The sequence below is a fragment of the Pyxicephalus adspersus genome, chromosome 4, assembly GCF_032062135.1.
Source record: "Pyxicephalus adspersus chromosome 4, UCB_Pads_2.0, whole genome shotgun sequence".
NCBI classification, from domain to species: domain Eukaryota; kingdom Metazoa; phylum Chordata; class Amphibia; order Anura; family Pyxicephalidae; genus Pyxicephalus; species Pyxicephalus adspersus.
In genome coordinates this window covers 85,487,508-85,505,809 of record NC_092861.1, presented here as the reverse complement: position 1 = coordinate 85,505,809, position 18,302 = coordinate 85,487,508, and the positions used below count along the sequence as shown (strand labels likewise).

Here is an 18,302-nt window from a genome sequence, read left to right as displayed (position 1 = left end):
TTATATTAATAATAGTTATTAAAAAATTAATTTAGGTAAAAATTAATATATAGTAAAGCAGTACAGATCTTATTTGCCAACATTCTTTTAGGCTGAATACATCAAGGGGCTTTTTGAGAGAGTGAAATGCTGTCCCATATCAAAAGCCTCAGTACTTGTTGAATCATTACTTCCACATCTACAGAATGCTGTGTCACCCAAGTGATGTAAACAGAATACAACAATTATTAAATGGCGCACCGATACTGAACACTAGAAGCGTACCTCTTCTTTCAAGGGCTTCCATAACCAAAAGGGTTCCATAACCAAGGAACTATGCATCAGATTAGCAGCTACAGAAGTCATAAAGTATCCTCATGCCAGAAAGCTCAGTCATAATTCACTGCATAAATCTTTGGAATAAGATTTAAAAAAGCCTTCCAAAAAATACAATTTAGGCTTTTAGGAACTATAACTGCCACTGGGGCAAATGCAATCTTGCACAATATACAAAGATATTGGCCCATATGTATATACAGCAATGAACAGTGGATACTTAAAAGGAATTTTTGGAATGTATATATTTGTTATTATTGCATAGGGCACCTACATCTCAATGTAAAGTGCATGTAAAGCATTTTTTATGCTGGATCAAGTGTGGTAAGGGTTGGACCTGTACGTACAGCATCATTCTTTTCTTTGCAGAGAGAATGAGCAAGCTGCACCCCGCTGTGCTCTCCTCCCCTCACTTCCATTGAAGTCATCCATCCTTGTATTGGGCAAGAGTCATCTGAAGTGTGAACATAGCCTTAGGCAGAAAGTTAGACTTGGTATCATAGTAACAGGTGAGGAAAAATCTTCCAAAAGGGACACAATCCTCCTGGGATTTAACTTCTCTACAATCACAATTAGTTTACTAAATTCTTATCACAGCACACCTGGAAATTTACACAAAGTCTTTACACAAGTCTGCATACCTAGGAAGATGTTACCGCTTGCTATCTTACAGTTCCACTATACAGGGGTTTGCAAGAAGCTTAGGTCAAATACATACACACATTAGTTTTATTTAAAACACATTCAAAGATTTGTCTATGTAAACTAAGCTGCACATATATATGTCTGGGTTTTGGATTTAATGATTTTTATGATAACATATGTTAACAAGGCTGTAGTGAAAGTCATTACCCTTGAGACTAAGGTAGTGGGCAGCATTGAATACTTAAGATGTAGTCAGGAACTTTTTGTAAATACCAAACTTTGCCATTCCCTTACTTTGGTCAGGCATTCTATAGAAAAGGGTTAAATACTAAGAAAAAATATATAGCATTGTAGTAAAAAATACTACTTGTAATACAAGTAACCAGCGATGTCATGATCTGAAACAGGAAAATAAATTGTGTCTGGAAGCAAACCAGGCTGAGCAGGGAGAAGAAAGAATGAACTTAGATTGGGTATATATTTTGTTTTTCTATAACCAATAATAGGCTTGCATACCACAAAACATACCCTACTTATCAACAGCTCACCTTGAATGAATGGATAAAAGTGAAATTAAAATTCCAGGAAGGTTATTAATAAATCACTTTATCCAATCTGTATATTTGTTTGTAAACAACTGAGTAAAGGCTAAACTATCCTCTTCAGTTTTAAAATATATTGTACCAATTAGTTCAATTTGGTTCGGACCTGCTTCAGGATCGCGCTATCCAGCAGGATTCCCCACAGCTGGTGTACCGCTCACTGCCAACCCAATTCATTCTCTATGGAGAATAAGGAAGCGGTAAAAACACCACAACCTAATGGCGAGTGTGAACATTGCCTTAGGATGCCAGCCTTTGTTGTCAGCAAGGTCCAATCTACACTTGCCATTCACAACATTTTCAACAGCAAGGCCGATCAAATCAAAGCTCTAAAAGCCATAAGAACATCACCATTGTTTGGAGACATTTCATGCATTATAAAAACCTCTGACAATTAGTATTTCAACTTTCCACATAATAATGCGTAAAAATCCTCACACTTGCACTATCATACCCAGGTACCGGAGTCTGGGTCAAATTTAAAACATTAGACCTTTTTACACACCTATTAGAAAACCAATATGTATATCCTGAAAATACTTGGGAGACATTTTTTTTAGTTTTTCACAGTGCTGCCTCTGCAATTATTATGAAGACTTATTATGAAGACTTAGGAAAAAGCTGCTCCCAACAATACTATTGGAATAATTATACATGTATGGATGACTATAGCCAGCAACTAAATCCAGGAATATGGCTTCATATTCAAAAGCAATTATTGTGTACCTGGGGTTGGAGCTGGACAAAAATTAACTGACTCTGATGCCACAACCCTATTCAAAACCATGGAAAACTCTGCGCACAGAGAACACAAGGCAATCTACTGAATGGTGCTTGTTGTAAGTTAAATACTGCATTCTGCGCATACAAAGCACATATAACTGGAATAGTGGCACCAGGTGGGATGGCATTCCCATTAAAGATTGTTCTTTTACACATGGGACACTTGACAACTATTCCGCCATACATAGCCTTTTGCTCCCAAAGGGCATTCTGCAAGCTGTGGTTTCGGTACATAGATGCCCCCACATCGAGTATAGCAATAATGGCCTCTTGGGTGGCATCAATCATGATGTTACCTACAACCCATTAAAGGCAGCAAAGAAGAAGCTATGTTAGCTTACAACAGCTATGAAATGTTGCAAGAGTCTTTTTGTATTAAAGCTAGTGAATGAGGATATAGGTCAGAAATAAAAATTAAATACAAATACTTACAAGTAACATGACCTTATGTTTTTCCTTCCAGGATTTGCAATACTACACCCGTCTACCCCACTCCCTTCTCATGGTAACCTGATAATGTGGAAACATTTGGCCTACTTTTTTCATATTCCAGAAGACACATTGCTCTTTGGTAGTAAAGAAAATCTAATATCCTGTATTTATAGCGCTGAAATAATATGTAGCGCTTTACAAAGTCCATAGTCAGATCACTAACTGTCAGAGGGCTCACAATCTATGTCCCTACCATAGTCATATGGGTTATTTAGGGTTAGGGGGGAAGCCAATACCTAACTGCATGTTTTTGGAATGTGGGAGGAAACCACAGTAACCAGAGGAAATCCACTTGCAAATAGTGACTTGGGACCCGGGGCTCCAAAGACAAGAGTGCTAGGCACTGAGCCACCACGCTGCCCAATATTGTAGTGTACAACTACATTTGGCCCATAAAACACATTATGTGCATCAATTACACACACTGTATTCATCTATTCAATCTGTGTGATATTAGAGTTAATTGTTCAGTTTTAGGTTAAGAAATTGCCTAAAAAAAAATCACAGTTGCCTGCCTGGGACTGCACACACACAAAGGGTAAAGCAACATAAAATATGTTAAGTGTGTGAAACTAAGGTTGCCATGTTCCCAATTTTTAGGATGTTTCTGATGTCTAGAGGTTAACAAGCATTGCTAATAGTTTAAATCAGATAGAAAGGTGCCTGGCCCTTCTTTTCTGCTGCACACCAGGGTTAAGGATCTAAATATCACATGGGCACAAATGCCACAATTAGGAGGTGGAGGGTGGTGGGATTATTGCAGGCACTCATGTGAAACACTTGACTCCTGAAAAAAGGTCATGCGTTAAATTGGCAGTACACAGCTGAAATCTATAGGTAATATAAATGATCTGAGCATCATTAGCCACGTTGCACATAGGACTCCATGGGGCAACCTACAGATCTATCGGTTGCTAGTCTAGGAGCACCTAAAATTTCCTAAAGCTTTCTTACTAGGTGTAAGGAAAAATGTTACAAAAGTATGTTTTAAAACTACACTATCAAATGTATTAGTCCTTCAAAGAACTGTCACCACAAGCAGATTCACTTTCATAAAGTGATGCACCTACAAAGAACTAAAACTTGTCTGAATAACATTTTCCTGTGTAACAATCTGCCTGATACGGTTTAAACAGATTAGACCCTGGTCACCAGCACAGAAAAGCAAATACTGAGGCCAGTGAAGCGAGAGTACAGTATGGTACACATCACCTTTTGTTCCAATGAAAAGCAGTTTCTGGGGCTGTGCTGCTGTTAGGAAACTCTTTGTCAAAGCACACGACCAAACAATTACAGCCTGATAAAATGCTCTCATGGCCAGGATAGAACTGTAACATTTGTTAGGAGCACCAAGGGTCACCAGTCTATTCAGCTGCTAAGGAATGTAACCCATCTAAACACATTTATATTCAGGCCGCCATGGGAAACAGGAGCTGCTGTGTAAAACCATTCACATACCAACTAATATATATTACAATGGCAATCCATTATTTTTCCCAGCTTATACAATTAAAATATACAAGTGAGGCTCTTATTTACCTTTAATATTAAAATCTGAGAAGATATAGAACAATTATAGTTAAGAACAACTGCAACACTGCATAGGTTCCTGTGAAAATTGTCGTCATATTCCTATTTCTGCTGTCTAAAAACAGAACCGATTTTTCTCATTGAATCATAAGGGAGAAGTGATGAGTCACGCACACCGGGCACAAGCTTAAATGAGCAGAACTGATTGTTAAAGATACAAACGGGCTTACTGAACAGCACGGAAACTGTAAACATAGGGGCTGACCGGTAGTTCTAGATAAACTGTACGCGCCATGGCCCAGACTTATCAATCTTGTATATCCACTGCATCTGTGTTCCTGAAGTTCTGATCTTATTTATCTATGGAGGGACATACATTTATAAATATGACAATGCAGATTAAAATACAAAATTTACATTCTACTTAATTTACAATTTTAGCCAGATTGTAACAGATTTACTAAATTTATGTAACGCCCATTAAGAGCATGGAATTCATTAAGCCTTAACCATAACAGTGCCTAAATATTTTTAGGCTGGGTGGGAAGCAATTTTAGGTGGGTGACAGCCTCTGTATTGCGATTCAAATCTTCAGCAACCACCCAAAAACAGCCAGGTGGTCACTGAAAAGTGCTGGGAGGTGAGCCCCTCTAAAAGGTGCTGGGCAACAACACTATATGCATATATATTTTGATAGCATAGTGATGAGATGCTTTTTCCCTCATGCTGGTTGGGTACTACCAGATCCACAGGTGGTTCTTTCCTGACACATGTAAATTACCCATGGTATCACACATTACCTTTGTACTAATGAACATGAAACTGCATTTGAAATGGGCATTAATCAGGTTAATTAACAACACTCAAATGCTAATTTGTGTGCCTATTGGCTGAGCAGCAAGTGGTTTTAAACCAGGGCCTACATGGGTGCTTTTTGGGGGGTTTTTTTGTCACCGTTACACTATTCTGATATTAACTTCACAGGGAATACTGAAATGAGGAAAACTGTCCAGAAATCGTTTAAACAGCACAACTCATTTCCAGCTGCCATTTCTGATTCAACTGTCCTATTTAAACAAAGAAAATATAGTTTGATACATTTTTTAGGCTGATCTTGTTTTTTCTTAACCCTTTAAAATTTACCATTTCAGGTTTTTAGACACCGTAGTTTAAACTAAAGTTGCAAACAAACCAAAGTATTGTGAAATTAAATTTCGGAAGTCCTATGATCAAAAGCCTTGTGTTTGCGTTTTTCACAGCTTTCCACTAAAATAGAGAACAGTAAAACTCTGGATAGTTTATATAATTTTGATTGCAAGGATGTGAGAATATATATTAGCACTAAAGGGGAAAAGAGCTGTAAAATATATTGATAAACTTTCCTTATCAAAGACAATTTATCAAAAGGCATATGGAGCTCAGAAATCCTGGAAATAATCCATTTTGTTTTTCCATGCCATGGAAACCAGTGATATACATAGGTCTGTTTTAGTTACACTGGCTTGTAGTGGACACCAGATTTGACCTTTTAGCTGTTCTTCAAAAAAAAGGATAGCAAGTAAAAAGAAAATCGAAAGGACAGACATGAATAATTAACTTTAAAAAAATGTTTTAGGATTCTGCTGTAAAGCCGCAATAACCTTTACATTTCAGAATGGCCAACGTTCCATTTTTATTTAATGACTAACCTGGTGGTTTAACCCTCTAACCTAGTACAGATGATGGATATGTCTTGGTAGATTTATTTATGTAAAGTGAATCTTCTTTGAGATAAATTACAAATTACAATTCCAGTTTACATGCTTGGCTATCTTTAATAGTGACATTCTTACCACCACACTAATATATTGTGAGCTGTGAATATAATAATTATAGAAGGGCCTGAAAGTTCTAGAAGTTATTTCTAAGATTGGAAAGTTATTTTAAAAGTTCCCCCATGTTAAAAAGGTTGAGAAAGGCTGCATTAGGGAAACAACACATCCCCCTCCACAGATATACAGATATGGTGTTACTGGAAAATCATCATGTAAGAATAAAAGAAAAACTGCTTGAAATAAAGGGAACAAATGCAACAATCAAATGTAAAACAAATGTTAAGTCCAATATAATAAATATTTGATATTGTGTCAGAGTTTAAAAACTGAAAGCAAATTTAATGATTTAGTTTTTAAACTGTATATTTGTATTTGAGGCCATAAAAGACGGGCAATCAATAAAGATTTTAGAAGTCTAACCGGACAACCTCTGAGTTTAAGATGTGTCTAAGGGAATCTGAAATTCCCCAATTCAAGGTCTGCATATTGGTTATTGAAGGTGCAAGATATACTTTTTAAATAAATAATGAGTGAAATGCTAAAAATGATAAATATAACTTTACATGTAGGGGGAAAATATAATATACACACACTTTTTCTTTGTTTTAATCAGCATTTAAAAATAAATAGGTCATTATAGGTTTAGAAACAGCCAATAATGACTGCACCTAACTAGGCTGACCTAAGTAAATGACAGTAATAGCATCACACTCATCACATACATATGGCAATACTAGCCCATAGATTTCCAAATGCAAAAGTGGAAATAAAGAACACGTTTTGTATTAGAAAGCTATGAACACAAGAGACATACATTATATTTATTGAACATTGTAATGTGCTTCATAATATGCTGATGCTATAGAAAGTAAATAAATACCGGTACATTTTGAAATTAGTGATTTCATTTCCCCAGCATTAGGTCAGGAAGACAGATTGCAGAGGCTGACTTTTTATCCAATGGTCTTCCTCTTTTCTAAGATTTATATAATGATGTTTAGACTTAACAATTATTATCAGGAAAAACTGGTTTGATTTGGATCTTTTGAAAAAATCTGATGGCAGGTCACAGCCTTATCAACACCTCCTTGTTTGTGTACAACCTTAGTTTTGTGCCTTCAGAATTTTTGTTTTATCTGATAAAATTCTAAGCCTACACCATCAGGTATGTAAGTCACTTTGGAACAAAAACGGTCTATTATTAACTATAATGTGTGGAAGTGCAACTAGAAAGAATAGCTTGGCACAAGCAGGGCTGGGATATTTATATGCAGAATCTAAATTTAGCAATTTAAAAGGTGCAGGATAAAAGAACCGGCCTTACCTGCCTTCGGTGCACAGCTCATTTAATTATTTACTTGTTTATAAAGTTTCTGGCAATTCTCTAAATTGCCACACCTCATAAAAAAGAAACTAGTTTCACAATAACACTAAATAACATAGTCCACTCACTACAAGTAATGATGGATAACAAACAGCTTTTGATGGCCATCAACGTGCCAAATTTAATCACAGATGAATGCGTATTCATCAAAACTGCAATTTTTGTTTTACTTCTATATTAGATAAGAACCCTACGATATCTACAGTCTTCCAAAGCCCCCAGAAATCATTTTCAGTATTTATGACCACTACAGTGCCAAGCAAAGCCACGTATGACTATGGGCCATGGTTTGGTTCAGCTACTCACTAGTAAATTACATTTTACAATCGTAACCCAACTAACTTAAAGATAAATACACATTTTTGTATTTACCATTCTGTGGCTTCACCATTATCATACACAATCCTAGGAAGCATTTTTTCAAGAACATGACTGTATATTCAAAATGAACACAGGTTTGCTTTATATACCAATGTTCACTATTGTAAGTGAACAGCCTCTGCTCCTTTGGTGCACCAATCGCACTAAATGGAGTTTGTATGTTGCATCAGTTTTTTCTGGGTTGTCTGGTTTTCTTGCCACATATTAATAACTATTTTTTGGCTGAAAAAGTATAATTTTTTTTGGATGGTTCCCCATTGTAGTAGTAAAAAAAAATTATATGATAACACAAACTTAGTGGACAATTGTCTCTTTTTCCGCCAAGTTTATTATGTGACTATGGCAAGATGGTCCTGTTATACAACAGACTTGTAATGATATATGAAACCCTGCACAGAAGCGGCATGCATCTGGACAATATCAAAATTGTGCTTATGCAATCCAAAGAGAAACAGGTTTTTCTCCATGATACACCCTTGTGTTAGGATGGGTATATAATGCCACAATGACAGGTTAAAGCAGACAGACTAGATCGCCCATCCCAAAACAGAAACATAACAACATCTTGTGTCTCAAAATAACACAAACCAGGCAGCACAACAGACCCCCAAGACTAAAAAAAAGAAGAAGCTTTAACTGTAACACCTACATGAGGTCAATGTAAGGCTTTAGTCGAATAGTAGACATGTGTGAATAAAAGCTAAGTATACGTGTTCTATGGCAACCACCCCCACCTTAATTTACTACTTACCAACCCTCCCCTGACTCCAGTGAATACAGAGATGTAGGGATTGCTGTTATTAAACTCCAGCCTGGGTCTTCCACCTGCTCTCTGTGCCTGAGCAGGCAAACCCTACAAACTCCTATGGGGGAACTTCCTGGGCAACTTTTGCCTTGGGAGGCAGCCTCAAAGGGAATTGACTGCACAGGTAGAGACAAAAGGAAGAAAAAGTATGATGGAGCGAGATTTGCATCTGTACATGGCCCTGATTTGTGCTAATGTATCTGCAGGCCTCAGGTTAAGAAAAACTAATTTGTAATTATTGATTTTTACATAGAAAGTTGCAAAATTGACAGAAGGCTGGTATTTGTATGCATTGCACAGGTAAGCTTCCTATAAGCAGGCAGACTTCCCCCTCCAAGAATAAGCGGGGAAGAGTCATTCGCCTGTGTTAAAAAGTGTTGGGATCACAACATACTTGGCTGATGGTAGGAGGTGACACAAATGTACACACACACACACTTTTCGTTATCTCTTCTAAGTGAGAAGTGAATTAGAAGGAAGGATCAGTCTTGCAAAACATAGCTTAATAGAAACCTTTAATATAAAAGCTGTCAATGCTTACTCCCTTTACTAAAAATACATTACATTCTTTTTAAATATGTTATAAAGGAAACTTACCATTTTGCTACAGTTGATCATATTGATAAAGAACCAGTGATCAAGTAACACACTGTGCTACATTCTCTTAAAACACCAGATTTGAAAGGGTCAATTAGATTCTGTTTTCCGCGCTTGGATCCTCGTACTTTAATTGGCAATCAAATTGCTCTATTCACTTAAAATAAAAACTGACTGTCATGTTTGGAAGTGGTAAACATAGCTCATTCACTTTCATATACCCCAACCACTTTAAAAATGGCGAACCAAGTGAGGGGAAAAAAAACCCACTGATCTCTATTTTGCTATTCAGCACTATCAAAGTGGAGATCTATAAAGTGATGATTGCTCTGATTGCCCCTTTATAAATGAGTCTATAAAAGTAGTAATGAAACTGCTGGTAAATAATAATGCCAATTGTAAGTGACAATCATGTCAGTTGCTCTACACTTTTGACTGGAGCAAATACAACAATACCATTAAATTTTTTTTACTGCGTTCCAAATGTCCCCCCGCTAACAAAACAGCCCCATAGAAAAAAAAATTTTGCTTCTTTCAGCTACCAAACACTTTGCCTTTGCTATCTGAAAAAGCAGATGCTGTGTAAGTAAATATTCTGCAACTTGCACTATTTAACTGCAAGCCCCACTCAACTTTGTTACCTTGGAAGACAGGAACAGAACACACAATAAACAAGTCTATCAAAATGGTTCAGTTCTGCCCTAAGAAATGGATCCTAAAGGGAGAACATTCTTTGAAAAAAACCTGCTTAGTCATATCTGATAACTGGTCACGGCTACCAAAAATTTGGTAGTTTTACACAATTATCAAACATGTTAGATTCTGGTAAAGAAACTGGTCTGGTAAGGAAGTGGAGTTTTGTATATTGATAAGGAAATGGTTATCCAGCCACACAAACTTTACCAATAATTTTAGTGTACTGGACTGGGTATGAAATAAATGGACTGTTTGTAATGAACGTAATGAACGTAATGAATGTAATATGAGGACCAAACAGTGTGGGCAGCAGTAATTGAAAGTGTGTACTAAGACTTTCACTTTTGTTTATAATAACTGCAGCTGCACAAATGATGAAGATACATAACCAGTGGCTACTATCAGCAACATGTGCAAAAAAAAAAAAAAAAATTATTTTTCATGGACAGTTGATATTATGAGAAGATATTTTCCCTTTTCCCTGACCCTCCCACATCTTCCCAATGTAATGAGTACTTTAACTGATAAATAGGATCAAACGGGTGGTGGGTGTTAGGTAATTGGGTCCAAACTATAACAAATGTTTTTCCAATCCCACCACCGCTGCCAGATCATGGCCGGGAACAGAGGACTCTGCAAAGTCCTGACCTGTAAATGTACGCTGTGTTTCGACATGGGACTTCCTTAGACTTGAGTCACATAAAGGCAGGCAGTTCCAGTCATCAGGTAGCCTGGCCCAATCCCTTAACCCAAGTAGTAGGGTTCATTCATTTGAGGGTAAATGTTTATCCCTAGGACAAGATATAATTGAGTAACTATTTGCCACAAGAAATAGCTGGTGATAAAGGGACTGGCCAGCCACGATATTAGCAAGATTGTTTGCCCCTGTATGACCCAAACTACAAGCTGGCATAGACCTTTAGGTCCTGCGTACCCACTGCTGCATTTTTTCTTCCTCTCTGGGCCTGTCAGTGCCCTAATCATTGTGATATAAGCAGGGCGAAAAACAGCATACTTTGGCCACATGAGCCAGTCTCAATGACTACCATCGCCAGACTATGCTAGCCACTGGGCAACTAGGGAAGCTGCGTTAGTGATAGTACTGCCAACATAAAATTCAAGTAGATGGGACAGGAGAGGACAAAGGTGTCGGAGGTGAGAAATGGCAAAGCTTCTACACTCTAGCTAGCCAATTGGAATGTTAAAAACAAGATCCACATTGTTAGCCCTCTTGTACTTTCACTACATTTGAGTTGGCCTAAGCAAGAGTCAGATAGAAATACATAACATCATATTCATTGATGGCTATTTGTCACTGCTTTCTCACAAGAGTCACACTTTTTTCAGAACAAATAAAGATTTGTCATTGTGCATCATTCCCAAAGTAGAAAGAGTAAATATTACCGTTTACCTGGGAACTGAGACAATAACGAAAGGACAAGCACATGAGAAATCTGTGGTCAGGCAGAAAAACACTAAAAGTTGGTCTGGGTTGATGTTTAGGTTTATCCCATGAAAAGAAGCAGCCAAGATATGTGTTGGCTTATTAACAGAAAAAACACCATCGTCTAACCCGTCAGATCACTATTCCCATTAGGAAGCTTTGATCTGAAATCTTACTGATCCAGTCATCTAACATCCGTTGACTATATACATCCTTTTATGTTGTAGTTTCTGGGGAGCAATCATAAATAACTGCCAATCTCTGCTTCTGAAACCATTAATGAGACTCCTATTAATTTACAAAAAAAAGGTAAAAGCAAAGACAATCAAATATTTTAAATGTTTGCTTGCAACAATTTTCATTTCTATAATTGATTTTCTATTCACCTACAACATGCCTTTGAATCTGCTAAAAAAAAATGACTTGTTGGTTTCCTAAGACAGCCCCTAAACACCAACAATACTTTTTTGAGTCACTAACCAGATCAATAAAATGGGGTCGGCAAGGTCAGCATACATGTTTTCTCTGCTCCAGTTTCCTTTAAAACAAAACATAGTGACTTCCAAGATCGCAAATCCTCTGTAGTCAGGTAGACCTTTACACTTAGCAGGGGTTAGTTGATGTGTTTATCTAAAAGACCTAACTGGAATCTGTGAGTGACCAGAATTAAAGTGTACTATGTGCAGATATTAAACTAGTTACTACAGCAGATATGTATTCATTAAAAAAAAAAAGTCATTAATAAAATTTAACTACATACATCTGTTCTAATATAATTTGCCTCTACCTACCTGTACAGTGGAGATCAGAATAAAATAGGAATGGGTGACAAGGCTCAACCGATTGTGGTGAATGCAAATGTGATGACAGTGAACATGCTAAAGAGACAGAACATAAATCTGCCACATTATAGGCTGGGAGTACAGAAAAGAAAGAAAGAAAGAAAAGAAAAGGTGGTCAAAGAGGATTGCTGGGGAGCCACGTATCAGCCAAGGAGTCGGTGGTGAAGTGGCGGGGACATGATCCTAAATCTGTTATTGCTGCAGGGCACCAAACAGGTAAGTCTGTACTATATTTGTAAAGTATACTGCGCACATTTGCTGATTTTGGTAGAAGCTCACCACCACAAATGACTTCTATATACCCTTTGCCCTTGAGTTCAGCTTTACGTAAATAGAACATAATGGCAGTTGCAGTTACATTAGATATCCATAATGTTTACCTCTGACTCTAAAGTTTACCCCCATGAGAAGGGAGATTTTGTTTGAATTGTCAATCATATAAAACAAACACATAAAAGCCCACTACCATTACACAAATGTCCAGTGCAGTCCCGATTCCCTGCATCTATCCATGTAACACACATATGGCATTGTGTGCAGAAGCACCTGTTCCAATGCAAGCCTTAAATCTTTATGTGGGTGATGTCATTTTTGAATAAATTAAAGTCTTTCTAATTCTGGCATATTTTCTTGATGTTGGAAATTTATATTGAGCTACGTGAAATGAGAGTCTTGTCACAATGCACTGCTTATGTCCTCAGCCTTTGATTAACAGTGTTTAGTATCAAAAGACCTGAGTGCTGTTTGGATGATTCAATGTTTGTGCACATTGATGTAAACATTTTACTATTTTTTACATGACTTTAAGAACATGCGCCACACAAAAAAACTAACACATTTCTAGTTTAAGTCAAGTGAAGCTAACTTTTTTCTTTTTTTTACTGTGCCATTGTCCAGCAGTATGCCGAGGTCCAAACTGCGCTGGTGTCTGGTGGTCCAACATGGTTCTTAGGGACCAGGTTTTCTGTGATCGCCCAAGGAAAGTAGGAGACTTACAAATAATAGGGGATGGCATGGGTGCATGTGATCTTTATAAAATTTAGTGTTGTCAGAGTGCAAAATTGAGTCCTCACTGGATCATTAAGTCAGAGCTGTGGCTCTCATATCAGGAATCCTGTAGTACATTTGGACTGTTTGGTGGTGATATCCGGTTATGTTTTAAACCAAGGCATAGCAAACATTAAACTGGGTTAAATGTTGGATAACTTAACTTTTTCCATCAAAATGATTTAAAAAAATAACTTTCAGATGATAAGAAGGTGTATGGTGCTGATAATATAGGCATGATCTTGCATGACTAGACTATGGGGTTATCGGAGGGTAGGTTAGATCATCACTAAACCTATACCTGCCTGCACCTGAAGGTCAAATAACCTCTGCAGTAATATTAGAAAAACTGCTGATATTTGTTGTAATTACGTATAGATAGCATAGTTCCGAGACAGATCTTCCCACAGACTCAAAATCCAAACCAAGCAGCCCAGATATGATATGTCCATCAAAGCCTGAAGATCAGTGGAAGAGGAGGCCAGATAGCAGTATATTCTTACATTCTCAGCACAAACATCATTTTGTGTAAGCTCTACTGTGAGGCACGCCGTATAAAAAACGTGGGAGTCCTTTACGAACCCAAAACAACCAAAAAGTGGCCCCAAGGCTGGATTCAAACATCTGCTGTGGTAACATGCCCAATAAAGTGTACCTAAACTCCAAATTTTTACTACATAAAATAGTATAGTATATAGTATAGACAACCCCTTTTAATATAACAAAAAAATGTATTTTTTTTTTTTTACGTGCAACACCTTTTTATTTTTAAAATATTGAAATATTCTTTAAAATATTTTTTTTAAAAAAAAAGGGGTAGCGTACTGCACCTTTGGGAGTGCAGAGCCTCCCGGGATGCGTGATGTAGATATCCTGGGAGGCTCTGCGGGCATGCGCAGTGAGATCCACACCCCCCTCATCTATGTCACCCAATCTCGTGCCTGTGCAGTGCAAGCTTGGGTGACGTGTGAAGAAGAACCCAGAAGTAGATGGAACGCTTAGTGCTTATCCCATTGCCAGGCCGAAGGAGGATAAAGTGATGACGTAGGACAGATTGAAGAAACTTCCTAATGAATCAACAGATCTTCGGGGATTAAAGGTGAAAGTGATTTTTTTTTTTTTTTTTTACTTTAGTTCCGCTTTAACTCTGGCACCGTGTGCTTGATTTTGAAGTGATGGTACCTCAAAGCACCCTGCACTACAACACACATATCTGACACTGGGTGCTGCACTGCCAAAAAATGCAACAGGTGTGGTATTTTGTGTGCTCAAAATGAGTGGACTGCATTAACACATGCGAGCATTAACAGGTTAAGGTCTTGCAGTAATGAGTAAGCCTGGAACTGATTATCTCTATGAACCAATACACACAAGGAGTGGTATGTTTTACTTAAAACAATTTATCATAACCACAAAAATGGTGACTGTAGCATTCTAAATAAAGGGTCTTAGATTGTTAGCTCTTCTGAGCAGGGTCTTCTCCTCCTGTATCACTGTCTGTATCTGTCTGCCACTTGCAACCCCTATTTAATGTACAGCGCTGCGTAATATATTGGCGCTATATAAATCCTGTTTATTAATAATACAAGGTAAAACGCATCAGGAAATCAGCATGTGAATAGGTACTGGATTTTCATAGAAGAGCTCCACTATGAAGTGTAAACCTACAGAAGTTTGCTAAAACAAATATTCTCAGGGGTGACACACACAAACCAGAGCAGCTATAGATAACAACCCCCTATGAGCTCGGGTATCCAGATAAAAATAACATCCCCGCAGTTCTGAGCTAAATGAACAAGGTTCATTGGCGAGTGTGAACATTACAAAGTTTATTTTCCAATGTATTCACATCCTAAAATGTTTTTAAATATTGCAAGAACTCCCATCAGATGTTGAGCAATGTTTTGCTTTTAATTACAGCTTATACTTATTGTGATTTCCTTAATGTCAAACAAACAAAAAATAACCAGCCATTAGACCACTGAAAAAAAGGAACATGTTTAGTGCAAAAGAAAATAAATGTCCACATCCTCAGACATTATCTGGAGTCATGCTGTGTGCCTGGGACATGTTGTTTTACTAGCAGAAGAAGATAAAGAAGTCACCACACAGGAAGTGACCCTGCCACCAAAACCAAAGGGGATAGCTGAAACTAAAAACACAATAGTAAGATCTAGATGCAATTAAAATAAACAATGTTGTAATACTATAATATTTTGCAATATTATCTGCTGCCTTACAGTGTTGTGACACTGCGGGTCAAATCAGAGTCATTTCACAAAAAACAAATGTCTAAGGAGCTGAATGACAACTTAGGAGGTATATGGGGACACGGCTTGAGTCCCTGATAACACAGCCCTACAAAAAATGCAGTATATATAAAGCTACAGATGACTATCAGAGAATGCTGACTTACTAGAAGAACCAGACTGGCGACATAATACAGAAATGGTTGGAGTGTGGGGACATGGTGCAGAAGACTGTCAGAGATAAGGACTGGGATACCTGGGACTGCTAGAGACCACTGACAGACATTCCTATTACAAATTAATTTCCCTACTACTAACTACTGGGGTGAAGACTGCTAAACACCACTGAAAGACTGCTTGAGACCACTGCAATTATACCCCATACTACCAAATACTGGGGTAAAGACTGCTAGAGACCCCCGCAATTATACCTCATACTACCAAATACTGGGGTAAAAACTGCTAGAGACCCCTGCCATTATACCCCATACTACAATCTTCTGGGGTAAAGACTGCTAGAGACCATTAATAAGGATCCCACTACTGCTAGAAACTACAGCCAATAAAGTTCCAAAATGCCCATGGCAATTGGGGTCAAACCTGCCGAAAGACTGCTAGAGGCCACAACCATAGCAGCACCTTAACAAATCAATGCCCCAACTACAGAGCAATGGGGTCCAGACTCCTAGAGACCATGGCCACTACAGCGCCTTATGTGTTCATGGCCCTCTTACTGACTCCTGGGATCCAGGTTACACAGCAAGTACAAAAGGGCCCAAGGCTGGGCCCCAGGCATCTAACTAGTACTAAACAGTGCCATACACCTGATCTGGTAAATAGCAGACAAATACACAGCGAATGAACATCAACTGACAAGTTGTGGCATTAGATACTGAAATCACAACAATATTGGGTGGACAATCTACTAGCAGTAGAGGGTGAAATAACTTCATCACAACAATCCAGAAGAAGAACCAGTGATGTCAAAGCAAAAAAGTTGTATCAGACATGTTTTCTCGAATAACGTTGTCCAATTTATCAAACTAGGACTAAAATGATGTGATGAGTGGCGGTGCCAAGAATGGGACATTATACACATTAGACATTCACCCATTGTGAATGTCCAGGGCACAGGTCTACACATTGAGGGCTTTGTAGAAGATCATTACCTGAGAGCTGAGATACCTCTTGAGACATTCCTCACAGACCCCTTTCTTGCAGCAGGACAGGGGTTTGATGGATTTGTCCTCCAAGCACACCCGGCAGCTCATCATCACCTTATGGCTGGCATCTCCCAGGCTGCTGATCAGGAAGGGGCTGAGCTCAAGCTCCAGGCTGGCAGGGCTGAGGGCCAGTTCACCATTGTGCCGGTGCAAGGAGCTCCGCGAAGGCGTGTCTGGCAATGTGCGGGGCTCCTCGGGGTACAGAGGGGGGACGTCCCCAGACAAGTCACTCTCCACGCAGTATACAGTGCAAAGAACGCTACATCTCTTCTTAGGCTTGTGCCCCAGCGAGCTGCCCATCATCACCTCCCGTGTAAACCTGCCCGGGGCATCTATGGGCTGATCCTGGGGGGTGCGGGGTACATTGTCCATCTGATCTCTGGGCCCCCCAGTATCAGCACAGGGGTCTGCCAGCACACCCCCATCCCTGCACCCATCCTCCTCCTCCTCCTCCTCCTCTTCTTCATCTTCCTCCTCCTCGCTGCTGGCGATGTGCATGTGCTGTGTATGCTGCAGCTCCTCATGCTGGTCCCCCATTCCCAGCGCCCGTCTGCCCATACAGCACAACAAGTACACACTTCTCACACACTTGTGCTTCCGGGTCCCTCCAGGGGCCTCTCCCCCTCTGTGCTACACACAAGGCACTGCTGTCCCCGGGGCTGGCACGGCACTACACCCTCCTGTAGACAGAAGCCCCCCTGGCATAGCCCCTATGTGCAGGCTCCCCGGCTCCTCTCGTCTCCCCCGAGCATTACAAAGCGGCCCTGGGATAGCATAGCAGCCAGCATAGGACTGAGGGGGCGGGGCCAGCCTGCAGCTGCTAGACCAGTGTGTTCAGCTACTGCCGTATTCTCTCTACTACACCGGCCTGACATTCAGGTGTAACCGTAATCCTCGCACACACCAAAACAACAATGTCTTCTTACCGTATTCCCTGGAATAAACTGCTCTGAAGGTTTGTTTTCATGCTAGTTTAAAGGAGAACTGAACTTTTAAGGCAGGAATGCCTACACTTTTTTTGGCTTGCAAGCTACTTTTAAATTGATCAAATATGATCAATAATAACTTTGTGCGCGGTAGAGATCAACGGGATCTACTCGTGCTGCATTTGCGATTTTCCGGTAGATCGCAATCCACGTGTTTGCCACCCCTGCTTTAAAAAGTAAAACTTTCTGCTTATTGGGTCCATTGTAGCAATAGGGACAGGCAATGCAACAAAATTAACTTACCTGTCTGATCGCAATTATTTTAACGTATACTCATCTGTCGGTGGCAGATGGGTCCTGGTTGAGCTAGATTGGCCAGGCTGGAATGAAAAAGCTGATTTCATGCAATGCCCATGAAGTTCAGCTCAGTGCACCGAAAAGAAAAAAGATTGAAACAGGTATATAAGTGTGTTTTATTGTAGAGGAGACATCACCTGTCCATTCTCAAAGTTTGAATGCAGAACTTT

General features: G+C 39.0%; 1 protein-coding gene across 1 annotated transcript in view; it reads right to left on the bottom strand.

The window, feature by feature from the left end:
• RNF217 (ring finger protein 217) overlaps nt 1-17,641 on the bottom strand; it is a 49,776-nt gene extending 32,135 nt beyond the window's left edge. The window contains exon 1 of the mRNA XM_072408850.1: nt 16,796-17,641. Coding sequence (XP_072264951.1) covers nt 16,796-17,407 — 612 coding nt within the window. The 5' untranslated portion in view covers nt 17,408-17,641. The remainder of the gene's footprint in view (nt 1-16,795) is intronic.
• Nucleotides 17,642-18,302: the final 661 nt, after the last annotated feature.